Genomic DNA, 15,014 nt, shown 5'->3' on the forward strand with positions numbered 1-15,014 from the left:
CGCATTCCGAACACCATCACCGTGTCCTCAATCCGAACACCGTCACCGTGTCCACAATCCGAACACCGTCACCGTCCCCACAATCCGAACACCGTCACCGTGTCCACAATCCGAACACCGTCGCCGTCCCCGCAATCCGAACACCGTCACCGTCTCCGCAATCCGAGCACCGTCACCGTCCCCGCAATCCGAACACCGTCACCGTCTCCGCAATCCGAACACCGTCACCGTGTCCGCAATCTGAACACCGTCACCGTCCCCGCAATCCGAACTCCGTCACCGTGTCCGCAATCCGAACACCGTCACCGTCCCCACAATCCGAACACCGTCACCGTGTCCACAATCCGAACACCGTCCCCGTCCCCACAATCCGAACACCGTCACCGTCTCCACAATCCGAACACCGTCACCGTCCCCGCAATCCGAACACCGTCACCGTCCCCGCAATCCGAACACCGTCACCGTCCCCGCAATCCGAACACCGTCACCGTGTCCACAATCCGAACACCGTCACCGTCCCCGCAATCCGAACACCGTCACCGTGTCCGCAATCCGAACACCGTCACCGTGTCCGCAATCCGAACACCGTCACCGTGTCCGCAATCCGAACACCGTCACCGTCCCCGCAATCCGAACACCGTCACCGTCCCCGCAATACGAACACCGTCACCGTCCCCGCAATCCGAACACCGTCACCGTGTCCACAATCCGAACACCGTCACCGTCCCCACGATCCGAACACCGTCACCGTGTCCGCAATCCGAACACCGTCACCGTCCCCGCAATCCGAACACCGTCACCGTCTCCGCAATCCGAACACCGTCACCGTCCCCACAATCCGAACACCGTCACCGTCTCCGCAATCCGAACACCGTCACCGTCCCCGCAATCCGAACACCGTCACCGTGTCCGCAATCCGAACACCGTCACCGTCCCCGCAATCCGAACACCGTCACCGTCTCCGCAATCCGAACACCGTCACCGTGTCCACAATCCGAACACCGTCACCGTCCCCGCAATCCGAACACCGTCACCGTCTCCGCAATCCGAACACCGTCACCGTCCCCGCAATCCGAACACCGTCACCGTCCCCGCAATCTGAACACCGTCACTGTGTCCACAATCCGAACACCGTCACCGTCCCCACAATCCGAACACCGTCACCGTCTCCACAATCCGAACACCGTCACCGTCTCCGCAATCCGAACACCGTCACCGTCCCCGCAATCCGAACACCGTCACCGTGTCCACAATCCGAACACCGTCACCGTCTCCGCAATCCGAACACCGTCACCGTGTCCGCAATCCGAACACCGTCACCGTGTCCGCAATCCGAACACCGTCGCCGTCTCCGCAATCCGAACACCGTCACCGTCCCCGCAATCCGAACACCGTCACCGTGTCCGCAATCCGAACACCGTCACCGTCTCCGCAATCCGAACTTCGTCACCGTGTCCACAATCCGAACACCGTCACCGTCCCCGCAATCCGAACACCGTCACCGTCCCCGCAATCCGAACACCGTCACCGTGTCCACAATCCGATCACCGTCACCGTCCCCACAATCCGATCACCGTCACCGTCCCCGCAATCCGACCACCGTCACCGTGTCCACAATCCGAACACCGTCACCGTCCCCGCAATCCGAACACCGTCACCATGTCCACAATCCGAACACCGTCACCGTGTCCACAATCCGAAAACCGTCACCGTGTCCACACTCCGAACACCATGCATCATGTTTTGTGACACCATCACAGTGTTGAATGGAGACAGTTTCAGACAATTCATACGTCGGCATCCACATGGGTCTGTGAGCCATTAACATGAACAGAATTATGTTGATCCACCATTTCTTACTTCGTTAGATCAGTAGCTCCCTCGGTTTTCCATTACCATCACGATAAAGGACCTTCCTTAGTTTATTTGGCTGTGTAGAAGGACATGGTGAAAGTGAGGACTGCTGATACTGGAGAGTCAGATTCGAGAGTGTGGAGCTGGAAAAGCACATCCGGTCAGGCAGCATCTGAGGAGCAGGAGAGTCGATGTTTCGGGACGAAACCCTTCACCAGGAATGTGTATAGAAAGGCATTCTTGGAACAGGGCTGGGTGTAACTCAAGTTAAGATGGCAATCTGGTGTAGTTTTACAATAACACTACATGTTCATCATAGAAACTAAGACCACAAGGCAGCCATTCTGCTTCCAGAGCCGACTTAAACAGCAGAAGTGTCATGTTCCAGAGAGAGGTTTGGTCGAGTTTCGATCTCCCTCCCAGAACATCTCTATGTATGGCTTGTCCAGCCCTCACTTAATCTTAAAGGTCTCTACTGAGTCGTCCCTACAGATTCAGCTTCTTCTCCTGTAACACTGGTATGACATGCCTCTTCATAAAAACTGCTACATAAGCCTTACTGATCAATTTCTTGGAAGAAATAATAATATTTTGGTTCTGTAAGTAAATCAGTTACCAAGAAATGTGTATCATATTTCTGCGTGCATGAAATGATAGTTCCAACATATAAATAAATCCAGAATTATACATAAAAGCTTCACAGATGCTTTACTCACGTTTTCTCACGTCCTCGTGTGTTTCAGACGTCCCTAAGAAATTGAGGATGCAGATTGATTCAGGTCAGCCTATAACTACCAAGGATGTGAACTGAAATAAGATTTCTTTCTCTTGCAGGAAATGGAGTTTGTGTGTTCAAATGCTCCATGAACCGTGAGACAGAAAGCTGCCGGGTGGGGAAACAGGCCTTTCTCATCACTGTGGGATACAGCAGTGTGCTGCTTCAGTTTCAATCAATAAACGGTAAGAATGTGATTCGGGGCTCAATCTGACGATACTCTGCAATGGATGTCACACTTACAGAGCAATATGGGTTTTTTTTTGTAATAAATAGTCATTCATGGGATGAGGGCATCGCTAGCATTCATTGTCCATCCCAGAGAGCAACCACGTTGCTGAGGCCAGACCAGGTCAGGACAGCAGTTTCCTTTCCTAAAGAACATTAATGAACCAGATGGGAGTTTCCAACAAGAGATTCATGGTCATCATAGAACTCTTAATTTTTATTAAATTCCACCATTATGCCATGGTGAGATTTGAACGCAGGTCCCCAGAGGAGTCTCAGGATTAATAGTCTCTGGATAACAACTCTAGGCCATCGCCTCCCCATGACCTTCATGGTTCCAATCTTATGGTAGACCAAACTCAGGGTCACAAACCTGGCGCTGCCTGTGGTGTGGTCTGGGAGATGTTTGAGTGACGTCAATGAAGATGTCACTCCTAGAAGCTAGCTTCCTTGAAAACAGACCTGAGAAGTGGCATGCGTATCCTCAACCCCACTCCAGCCTAGGGATGGAAATGCAGCCCGTCATATCAAAATGGAATAAGTTGAACCAACCTGTCTTCTGGTGAGATTCCCTGCAATCCATTTGAATTATTTGTTGCATTTTTCAAATTTGTTTTAGCTTTTGCCTTTTGAGAAATCCTCACACATGTTGTTGGATTGAATCTCAGAGGGGTGGCACGGTGGCTCAGTGGTTAGCACAGCTGCCTCACAGCACCAGGGACTAGGTTTGATTCCAACCTCGGCTGACTGTCTGTGAGGAGTTGGCACATTCTCCCCGTGTCTGTGTGGGTTTGCTCCGGGTGCTCCGGTTTCCTCCCACAGTCTAAAGATGTGCAGGTCAGGTGAATTGGCCATGCTAAATTGCCCATGCTAAATTGCCCGTAGTGCTCGGTACATTAGTCAGAGGGAAGTGGGTCTGGGTGGATTACTCTTCGGAGGGTCGGTGTGGACTGGTTGGGCTGAAGGGCCTGTTTCCACAATGTAGGGAATCTAATCTAATCTAAAAGAAACTTTCTACCCGAGAGTCTGAGTGTCACATTGGACAGTGCAATTACCATGATAGGCATCATGGGAGGCTGAACTATCTGCTGTGATGGGATTCGAACCTGGGTCATCTGGATTAATAGTCACGTGACTACATCACTAGGCCATCGCTCCCCCTACAGTTGTGGCAATAATTATCTCTGCCATTTACTGAACTTTTCACTTTGTTAGATAAAGCTCTTGCAACTTGTTCTATGTTCTATGTTCTATGTTCTAACTCTTGCATTTGGAAGAAATTAATAAGAACGAATGAATCTGGTATTCACCTGAATATCTCAATTCCCGAATAGAGATTATGTTTTGCCAATTACTGACATTTTTGGTGATTGAATGTAATTTTATTTTATTATTTTTAATGATCATTGATTTTTGTGTGCAGACCTACATCTAGGTTTGTTCATTGTATATACTCAAATAGCCAGCGATCCATTCCTATACCATGTATTTACAGCTGAATAATGAGCAAATTAATCAGTATTGGCCATTGTGAATGGATAAGGAATAAACTCATGTACAGCTTAAATACACCGAGAGGAAAAACTCTTTCATTCTGTCAATTTGGAACTTGACTTGCAGAGAAAGTATATTTTTAAGTAAACTCTGGGACAAACCATTTATTTTTAATCCTGTAATTAGCTGATTGCTAAGTTTTGCAGGACTTATAAAAATATATTTTTAATGCAGTAAATTTGCAGTTTACTACAACATTGAACTTTCTTAATAGGTGTTTGATTTCAGAATGAAACATAAGAAAAAAATATGAATAAAGGAAGCAACAAATGAACCTGATGTTTTCCTAGTTAAAGGTACCATTATCCATTATCGGGATAGGTACAGATAGAGATGATTAGTGTGCTGTAGGAGAATATTGTTCCACTGCTGGTGAGACCATGGGAAAGTCTTGCGTGGAATGCAATCAGCCATGGTTGAATAATGCAGATTGTCGGATATACTGATGTGTTAGATTATTGTGGAGGTCATGGAGAGATTTCAGAAACCATCTCTTTTTGTGGAATTTTAGCATTCCTTGGGTAAGTTAAAGTGAGAACATAAGAAATAGGATTAAGAGTGGGCTCTTGACCCCTCTAGCCTCCATAAGTGTGGATAACGATAGATAATGGGATAAAATGTGCATAATCCACCCATAGCATGGGAGAATGGCAAATGGGGTTCCGCACTTGGCAGAAGCAGCCTCTCCCTGGAGAGCAGGCCACCCGTTAATAAGCCAGTCTGAAAGAGGAATAAAAACCGAAAGAATTGTGGATACTGGAAATCAAAAACAAAAATAGCTGAAAAAGCTCAGCTTGTCTGTTATTGCTATGATATCCCAGTCCCACTTTCCTAACCATGTTTAGGGTGAGAGGGGAAAGATATAACAGAGACCTAAGGGGCAACTTTTTCACACAGAGGGTGGTACATGTATGGAATGAGCTGCCAGAGGAAGTGGTGGAGGCTGGTACAATTGCAACATTTAAGAGGCATTTGGATGGGTATATGAATAGGAAGGGCTAGGAGGGATATGGGCCGGGTGCTGGCAGGTGGGACTAGATTGGGTTGGGATATCTGGTCGGCATGGCCGGGTTGGACCGAAGGGTCTGTTTCCGAGCTGTACATCTCTATGACTGTATGATATGAACCAAAGGCAGGTTTATGGAGTTAGGCCACAGATCAGCCATGATCTCATTGATTGGTGGAGCAGGCTCAAGGTCTGAATGGCTTCCTCCTGTTCCTGTTTATGAAGATCTCTCTATAGTTACTGTTTGTGCTGTTTCAGAATCATCTTGTCAAAGTAAGGATGAAAATGTATTCCAAATGAAGTGACCTGGATGTTTCTGTTTGACTCAAACCCACTGCTTGGCCAAGGTCTTCACCATCAGTGGGAATAGAAATCCAGCCTTAGGTTCCTGCAAGGTTTTTGTTTTTATTTTTATTTTCACTTCTGTTGGCAACAAAAGTCTTCCAACTGCAAAGTGTCTCTGTGTAGCCTGTGGAAGAAAGCTGGATTTTAACTTTTTAAGCTTCCAATCAGAGGAATGTGAGGTGTGAATGTAATGTTCCCCTGCCCAGTCCAACAAAGAAAAATGAGGTGGAAGGTCACTTCAGTTCAGCTGGAATTTCTTCCCATCTGTTGTAGACAGAAGCAGCCTACTGTGTACCTCAAACACCAGTAATTCCCAGGCAATATGAAAGGAGAGAGAAAGCCAGTGTCATTGATCCCTACAGTGTGGAAACAGGCCATTTGGCCCAACAAGTCCATACTGACCCTCCAAAGAGCATCCCACCCAGACCTATCCCTGTAACCTTGCATTTCCCATGGCTAACGCATCAAACCTGCACATCCCTAAACACTACGGGCAATTTAGCATGGCCAACCCACCTAACCTCCACATCTTTGGACTGTGGGAGGAAACCGGAGCACCTGGAGGAAACCCACGCAGACACGGGGAGAATGTGCAAGCTCTACCCAAGGACGAAATCAAACCCTGGTCCCTCACTGCTGTGAGGCAACAATGCTAACCACTGAGCCACCATCCTTACTTGTATCACACTGCACTCCAGCACTGAGGTCTTAACAGGATCTTGGTTGGTTTTGTTATATTTAGTACAGTTTGTAATTGGTCAACACAGAAGCACTCTGAGTCACTAGTACAGTGTCTGTGTTTGCTTTTATACTTCTACAAAGTTTGAGGAAACCACATTGTTCATTTTTTGGATTTGTTAACTACCTACAATGCTTGTTGCATGGAGACCAGGAAGTTATCGCCAGTTACCAGGCAGAATTGCAGCCAGGACAAAGGAAATAGAAGGCCAAAAGAGATTGGCCTAGCGGTATTATTGCTGGGGTGTTAATCTAGAGACACAGGTAACATTCCAGTGAGTGGCATTTGAATCCTGCCAGGGCAGATGGTGGAATTTGAATTCAATAAAAATCTGGGATTAAGAGTCTAATGATGACCATGTTTCTATTGTTGATTGTTGGAAAAACCTGTCTGGTTGAGTAATATCCTTTAGGGAAGGAAATCTGCCATCCTTACCTGATCTGGCCTCCAAAAGACTCCATACCCATGTTAGGGATGAGCAATAAATGCTAGCCCCTGAGACATCCATAGCCAGTGAATGAATGAAGCAAAAAATACTGAGGGTTCGAGTGACACCAGAGAAAGAGAGTTCATCGCCCTTCCTGTTGTTAAGCTACAGCTGCTTGGACACTATTAAGAGCCATTTGCTTCAAATTGTACCTGCGCTCAGCATTTTGGGAATTGACTACAGAGGCAGTCCCATGAGGAGATTGGTACCAGGACTTCAGCACATCATTTCGACTGTAGGATTCCTGAATTAACAACCTGCCTGTCAATTTAATTTTTATATCACTTAAAGCACTCATGATTCCAGTGAAAATTTCTTCCAGACCTACTGGACAAGCAATGTGCGGAAAACCGTTAGGGTTTTGTCAAGTGTTGATTGTTACTTCATGATTGTCACAGAAATTATTGGCAATGGAACTGAATTTGCCCAAGGTGATGTGATTTGAGACAAAACTATTTTGTGCTCAGCGAGCTGGCTTCATGATAGATAATGAATAATTTTCTCCAGGAGAGATTAAGGTGTTGTTGTATTAATCAGATGATTGTGAAATGGTTGAAGTAACGTTAACGCTTCAGTACAGTAAAGTTCACAGGCAAATTGCATCTGACCAAGCAATGTTGAGCAGGTGAGTAGATCGAATAGACTGGGATTATATTAATTGGAATTTAGAAGGATTGGGGGGAGGATTTTATAGAAACATAAAATTACAAAGGAAGTAGATAAGATAGAAGTAGAGAGGATGTTTCCACTGGCAGGTGAAACTAAGGCAAGAGGGCACAGCCTCAAGATTAGCGGGAGCAGATTTAGGACTGAACTGAGAGGGAACTTCTTCAGCCAGACGGTTGTGAATCTGGAATTCCAATGCCCAGTGAAATAGTTGAGGCTTCCTCATTGAATGTTTTTACAGCTAAGATTGATTTTTTTTTAACAGTTAAGGGATTAAGGGTTATGGTGAGTGGACGGGTAAATGGAGCTGAGTCCATGAAAAGATTAGCCATGATCTTATTGAATGGCAGAGCAGGCTTGAGGGGCCAGACGGCCTACTCCTGCTCCTAGTTCTTATGAATGCAAGTTTTCTTGATCTCGTTGGGACAGAATTGTATATATTTGTACATTTCTAGATTTTGTTTTCTGTATTTACTATTTTATCCAACCCAACAATCCACTGTTAGTTTTGATGTGTTTTTCAGTGCGTACACACCTGAAATAAGTTAATTTGTCCACCAATGCTGCAGTGTCTGAACAATCCACTTGTGCATTCTAAGTAGCTTATCATCTACTAAAATCTGAAGAGGGGTAGTACTTTTTGTTTTGAATAGGTATTAACTTAGATCAGTCTTTAATTAGAGACAAATTTAGGAATTGCTGGAAAAGCCTAGCAGGTCCAGCAGCAGCTATGGAGATAAATCAGTGTTAATGTTTCGAGTCGAGTTCTGAGAAAGAGTCACTTGAGACCGAACATTAACTCTGATTTCTCTCCACAGATGTTGCCAGACCTGCTGAGCTTTTCCAGCAATTTTGGATTTACAGCATCCACAGTTTTTATTCAGTTTTTAGTTAATTCTGAAGGGGTTTCACTGCGTCAGCATTTCCTGTTGCACCACTGTATAAACGGCAAAGTTAGTCACTCTTGGATAAAAATGCTGATTCCATTGCAGCAGCCACATCGCAGTTGGTGGTGTAAAGCAAAGAAGTTTCTGGAGAAATTTAGTGGCGATTATGTGGAGAGAGAGCAGAGTTAATGTTTCAAGTTCGGTGACCTGTCTTCAGAACTGCCAGTTTTCAGTTCATCCCAGTTCTGAGGCTAGGTCACTCGACCCGAAATGCTTTTTCTCCACAAACCTGTTGAGTTTTCTCCAGTAACTTCTGCTTTTTGTTTGCACTCAGTGGTGTTAAGACTGGTGAGAGTTGATTTTCTAAACAATTTTAGCAAATCTGACTCTGGGTATGTCAAATGTGCTGTGAGTTGGTAGCTGTGGTCATCATGACCACTGTATGTTGTGAAAGGCTTGTAATTTGAGTTTTCACAAAATCGTTATCTCTTTCTTTTCAGAGTTCTTTACCTTTTACAATTCCTTAAAAGTGTTTAAAAACTCCAAGAAAGTGTGTTCAGCATTTAGCCAACGAACAGAAGATGCATCTGCAGTACAGTATTTCCAGGTAAGGAGCCAGTGAGAAGGAGCCAAGGCACATTATCACCCAAATCTTACAATGGCTTAAATATTTTTACCCACGATTTGGATAATGCCACAAATTTCAAGTAAAGACAGAAAATATGTCAAACTTTAATTGTGTGTTCAGCACATTAAATAATAGCAATTGAATGATTCGAATGGTATTGATAAACAGAACTCCTTTCAATAAAAATTAAAGGAAATTTATACATATTGGCCAAACACTGGCAAATGGGACTAGATTAATTTAGGATATCTGGTCAGCATGGATGAGCTGGACTGAAGAATCTGTTTCTGTGCTGTACAACTCTATGACTTGGAAATAGCTGCATTAACCACTATTTCCAAAAATCTCTGGAAACCAAATTGTGCTAAAGGTGTGGGGGTGTCGAAATGTTAAAACCCTGCTCAAAAGAAAGGATTAAAATGTAATTGAAAATGCATCAACATACTCTTTCCTCATTCCTTGCTAAGCACTGGAGTCCACAATATTTGTTGATAGATACGGTAGACCTGAAGAAAGGTTATTGGACTTGAATTGTTAACTCTCCCTCCACAGATACTACCAGGCTTGCTGAGTTTCTCCGGTAAATCCTGACTAACAAACTGAATTTTCATCTCAAAATGTGTCAATACATGGAATGCACTGAATGTGAAATTTTACAAAGCATTGAAAAGGTACCTCTGAAATCAAGGTTGAAGGTCAGATGCAACCAGAGAACTATGATTCATCATTACTCAACTTGTTAAACACCGATGTTAATTCCCATAGTTTAAAAAAAGCTGACCTCACTGATATGAACATTATGTTGCCAATCACATGTAGATGAGCAAGATGAGAGAGCCACAGATGGATCTTGGTGTGAGACTGGAAGGAGAAGCTGGATAGATACTCTGTCTACAGTTGGATAGATAAGAGTGAAATCAATTAAGTTGGAAATGTAGGAGTTGTGTTTGAGGAGGAACAATTTAGCATGGCCACTCTCATTTGTGTCTTCAGCCATTCACATCAAAGGACAAGGTTAATTCACTCAAGTTTATAGGGAGTTAAACGCGGACTCTGAAAAGATAGACACTAATTTATAAATTTGTGTTGCAAACGTTTCGTCCCCTGTCTAGGTGACATCCTCAGTGCTTGGGAGCCTCCTGTGAAGCGCTTCTGTGATGTTTTCTCCGGCATTTATAGTGGTTTGTCTCTGCCGCTTCCGGTTGTCAGTTCCAGCTGTCCGCTGCAGTGGCCGGTATATTGGGTCCAGGTCGATGTGTTTGTTGATAGAATCTGTGGATGAGTGCCATGCCTCTAGGAATTCCTGCTTGTCAATGACAAGCAACATGAATTCGACTGGGACAACACTACTATTATAGGACAAGCCAAACAGAAAACAGCCAGGAAATTCCTAGAGGCATGGCACTCATCCACAGATTCTATCAACTAACACATCGACCTGGACCCAATATACCGGCCACTGCAGCGGACAGCTGGAACTGACAACCGGAAGCGGCAGAAACAAACCACTACAAATGTCGGAGGAAACATCACAGAAGCGCTTCACAGGAGGCTCCCAAGCACTGAGGATGTCACCTAGACAGGGGACGAAACGTCTGCAACACAAACTCCCAGCTCGGCGAACAGAACCACAACAACGAGCACCCGAGCTACAAATCTTCTCACAAACTTTGAACAAATTTATGAAGTAACAACAGGTTCAAGAATTGTGCAGAGAAACGTGGAAAGTGCAGTTTTAAAACTTCATGTGGCAAAGCCCAAACAACTGAATTTAAGCAGTTTATAGCTTTGCAAAAAATGTAAACTTTGAAGGGTTGTGATTATGTAGTGATTGGGACCAGGTAGATCACTTTGACTGTGACATCCCTGATTAGGCTTGTTAACCTGGGCCCGGGCTGACTGTAAACAGGGGATTTAGAATCTCCTCAGTTCAGGGGGAGTGACTCTGAGCTGGCTGACCACAACCAGTGTACTGTGCACATGTAAATAAATGGAGACTTGATGACAGGATATTGGCCTTTCTGCTGTTAATTCAGATTTAATTCTGGACATTGATGCTTACCAGAAAGTGATCCCCGTCATGTTAAGTAGCTCTTTATGGGCTCCCTGGCAATTCTGAACTATTACAATTCCACTTCTCTCATTCACATTCGTGAACAACTTTGTTTTACATGGACCATAATACAGTACAGCACAATACAGGCCCTTCGGCCCGCAATGTTGTGCCGACCTGTGAAACCAATCTGAAGCCCATCTAACCAACCTTCTTTCATTATCATCCATATATTTATCCAATGGTTTGTCACTTTGTTAAAAATGTTAATATTGTTCTATGGATGAACTATCAATTTGATTCCAATTCCTGACATCTGAACGCATGAGCTAATGTTGGATGGAGCAGTGGATGGAAACTTTGTTGAATTAAAGGGAGGATGGAGTTTTGTTAATACCAGCAAGCAGAAGAAGGTCTGAAACATTGGAACATAGGAAATCAGATTGATCAAAGCCATGCATTTTTTTTTCTTTCAGTTTTATGGTTGTTTATCGCAACAACAGAGCATGATGCAAGACTATATAAAGACAGCCACCTACCAAAGGGCAATGCTGCAGAATCATGATGATTTTAATGGTAAGGTGAGTGCACATGAATTAGAGTGGGATAGGGGAGGGCAAGGCTTTATTTTCTAATTACTCAGTGGCATTTAATCCCACAGTTGGCTAGTCCCACATTTTGTTTTAAATTTAAATGAAGCGATCAGCTCTGATGAAGAGTCATCTAGACTTGAAATGTTAGCTCATTCTCTCTCGATGGATGCTCATTGGAATTCAGAAGAATGAGGGAGATCTTATAGAAACATGTAAAATTATGAAGGGAATAGATAAGATAGACAAAGAGAAGGTGTTTCCACTGGCAGATGAAACTAAGACAAGAGGGTGTAGCCTCAAGATTAGGGGGAGCAGATTTAGGACTGAACAGAGAAGGAACTTCTTCACCCAGAGGGTTCTAAATCGATAGAACTCCCTGCCCAGTAAAATAGTTGCATATTTCAGTAAACGTCTTGAAAGCTTTTGAACAATGAAGGAATTAAGGGATATGGTGAGAGGGTGTGTAAGTGGAGCTGAGTCCATGAAATGATCAGCCATGACCTTATTGAATGGTGGAGCAGGCTCGAGGGACCAGACGGCCTACTCCTGCTCCTAGGTCTTATTCTGCCTGACCCAATGTGATCTCCAACATTTGTTGCTTTCGGTGCAGCAAGTAATTGTTCAGCTCTCCCAATACATGAATTGATTCACCTGATTAATGTGATATTTATTTTAAAGTCTTTATTGCGAGATTGCATTTGGCAGTTTAGTCATGGCTGTGAATTTGCAGTAGTATCCACAGTGAAATGGTCAGCATGCCCCATCATTTCCTCCTCTGAACCTGATAATAACCTCTCATTCCTGATGAAGGGCTTATGCCCGAAGTGTCGACTCTCCTGCTCCTCGGATGCTGCCTGACCTGCTGTGCTTTTCCAGTACCACACTCTTGACAGTAACCCCTAGTATCCCCACCTGCATAATTAAACTCTTTTCTGTTGCATGGGTCCATGAAATCAATTGGAAATAATTGAACAAATGAGAGATTAATATGTTTGTGAATCAGGTATTCCCTATCAGAAAACTTAGACAACCATCACGCTGATTTACTCTCACCAGTGTCAATTATTGATCAAAGCATGGTCTTTAATTTTTTTTAATTGAAAACATTCCAAATTATTCATCTGGGTGACACCATTTGCCACTACCAGCCTCTTGTCAGCAGCAAGCCTACGGAGAAACTACTAATGCAGCCTCTAAAACTGCACTGCAGAGGACACTGAGCTGAACAGGTACACGTGTGTGTATGCACATGTCAATCTATTTAAGGGATTTCATATCTCAGATCCAAACTGAGCAAACATTACACATACACAGCAACCAATTACAGCAAAACTATGTGTTCTCATAACTTTTAAAAACATTTGAAGTAATACACCAACTGAGAGCATTGTTAAAGTTTTCGAATGCACCAGATTTGATATTGAATTGAAAATGTTGATCTGTCACATTTATCTGTTGGGATGTAGGATGAGATAGGCACAAGATTTATATTGTGTAATGTAGCGTTGGTTGTCAGATGCCCATGGTGATGGTATTTTTCCAATGTTATGGTGGATATTAACTTGCCTTATACTGTACAGAAATATCCAATTTTCAGTCATACTTGCTATTGTTGTTAGAACAGCTCAGGGTTGCAAAGATTTATATGTACAGATATATGTCCCACTCACCAAGTCCAGCTGTCAATGCTGCAATAATTCTGCCAGCTTACCACTGTCTGGAAAAGGCATAATCTGAAATTGTATTAACTTGTGTCAAGCCTACTCAGCCAAATTAATCCAGGCACGGGCGGTTGATGTGATTAAGGTTTGACACTGTAATGGTACTGTGATTCTGACCACTGTGTTTTATTTTGCTTAAAGGTTGTCCTTGATGTGGGTTGTGGGTCAGGAATCCTTTCGTTCTTCGCAGTTCAAGCAGGAGCTAGGAAAGTCTACGCTGTGGAGGCCAGCTCAATGTCAAAATATGCAGAGGTAGCGCACAAATACACTGCCAAGATTAACATCAATGCATACTCTGCTGATTGAGCTACTGTTTTTTAATGGTCTTAGTTGAATGTAAGTTAGCTCACTGAGCTGGAAGGTTTGTTTTCAGACATTTCATCACCATACTAGGTAACATGATCAATGAGCCTCCGGTGAAGCACTGGTGGTATGGCCCACCTTTTATTTATGTCTTTAGGTTGCCTTGGGTTGGCGATGTCTCTTCCTGTGGTGATATCATTTCCTGCAGTTGTGTCATTTCCTGTTCTTTTTCTCAGGGATGGGTAAATGGGATCCAAGTCAATGTGTTTGTTGATAGAGTTCGGTTGGAATGCCATGCTTCTAGGAATTCTTGTGTGTGTCTCTGTTTGGCTTGTCCTAGGATGGGTGTGTTGTCCCAGTCGATGTGGTGTCCTTCATGATCTGTATGTAAAGATATTAATGAGGGAGGGTCATGTCATTTTGTGGCCAGTTGATATTCATGTATCCTGGTGGCGAGTTGTCTGCCTGTTTATCCAATGTAATGTTTGTTACAGTTCTTGCAAGGTATTTTGTAAATGACATTAGTTTTGCTTGTTGTCTGTATAGGGTCTTTCAAGTTCATTAGCTGCTGTTTTAGAACTTCAACCTGAGCTACAGGTCTTACTTAGATTACTTACAGTGTGGAAACAGGCCGTTCGGCCCAACAAATCCACACCGACCCGCCGAAGCACGCCCACCCAGACCCATTCCCCTACATTTACCCCTTCACCTAACATGACAGGCAATTTAGCATGGTCAATTCACCTGACCTGGACATTTTTGGACTGTGGGAGGAAACCGGAGCACCCGGAGGAAACCCACGCAGACACAGGGAGAATGTGCAAACTCCACACAGTCAGTCGCCTGAGGCAGGAATTGAACGCGGGTCTCTGGCGCTGTGAGGCAGCAGTGCTAACCACTGTGGCACAATTTCTCTATGCAAATTGTTGTAAGCAACCTTTGGGGCTCTTTTACTTCTGAGTCAAAAGGCTAAAGCCTTGTGACCCATGCCCAGGAAAGGAATGAGGGGCAATTCTTTTACAGAGAGTGGATTGGATGAGGAATGAGCTTCCTGAGGATGAGGGCACAGTTACAATGTTTAAAAGACATTTGGATAAGTACATGAATAGGAAGGGTTTGGAGGGATATGCACCAGCAGCAGGCAGTGGGACTAGTGTAGTTTGGGATTATGTGGC

At 44.1% G+C, this 15,014-nt stretch overlaps 1 protein-coding gene across 1 annotated transcript in view; it reads left to right on the plus strand.

Moving 5' to 3' along the window:
- carm1l (coactivator-associated arginine methyltransferase 1, like) overlaps positions 1–15,014 on the plus strand; it is a 109,392-nt gene that overhangs the window by 34,792 nt on the left and 59,586 nt on the right. Inside the window, exons 2-5 of the mRNA XM_060841044.1 lie at positions 2,689–2,814; positions 9,042–9,148; positions 11,699–11,803; positions 13,678–13,788. Coding sequence (XP_060697027.1) covers positions 2,689–2,814; positions 9,042–9,148; positions 11,699–11,803; positions 13,678–13,788 — 449 coding nt within the window. The remainder of the gene's footprint in view (positions 1–2,688; positions 2,815–9,041; positions 9,149–11,698; positions 11,804–13,677; positions 13,789–15,014) is intronic.

This window comes from Hemiscyllium ocellatum, chromosome 2, assembly GCF_020745735.1.
Source record: "Hemiscyllium ocellatum isolate sHemOce1 chromosome 2, sHemOce1.pat.X.cur, whole genome shotgun sequence".
NCBI classification, from domain to species: domain Eukaryota; kingdom Metazoa; phylum Chordata; class Chondrichthyes; order Orectolobiformes; family Hemiscylliidae; genus Hemiscyllium; species Hemiscyllium ocellatum.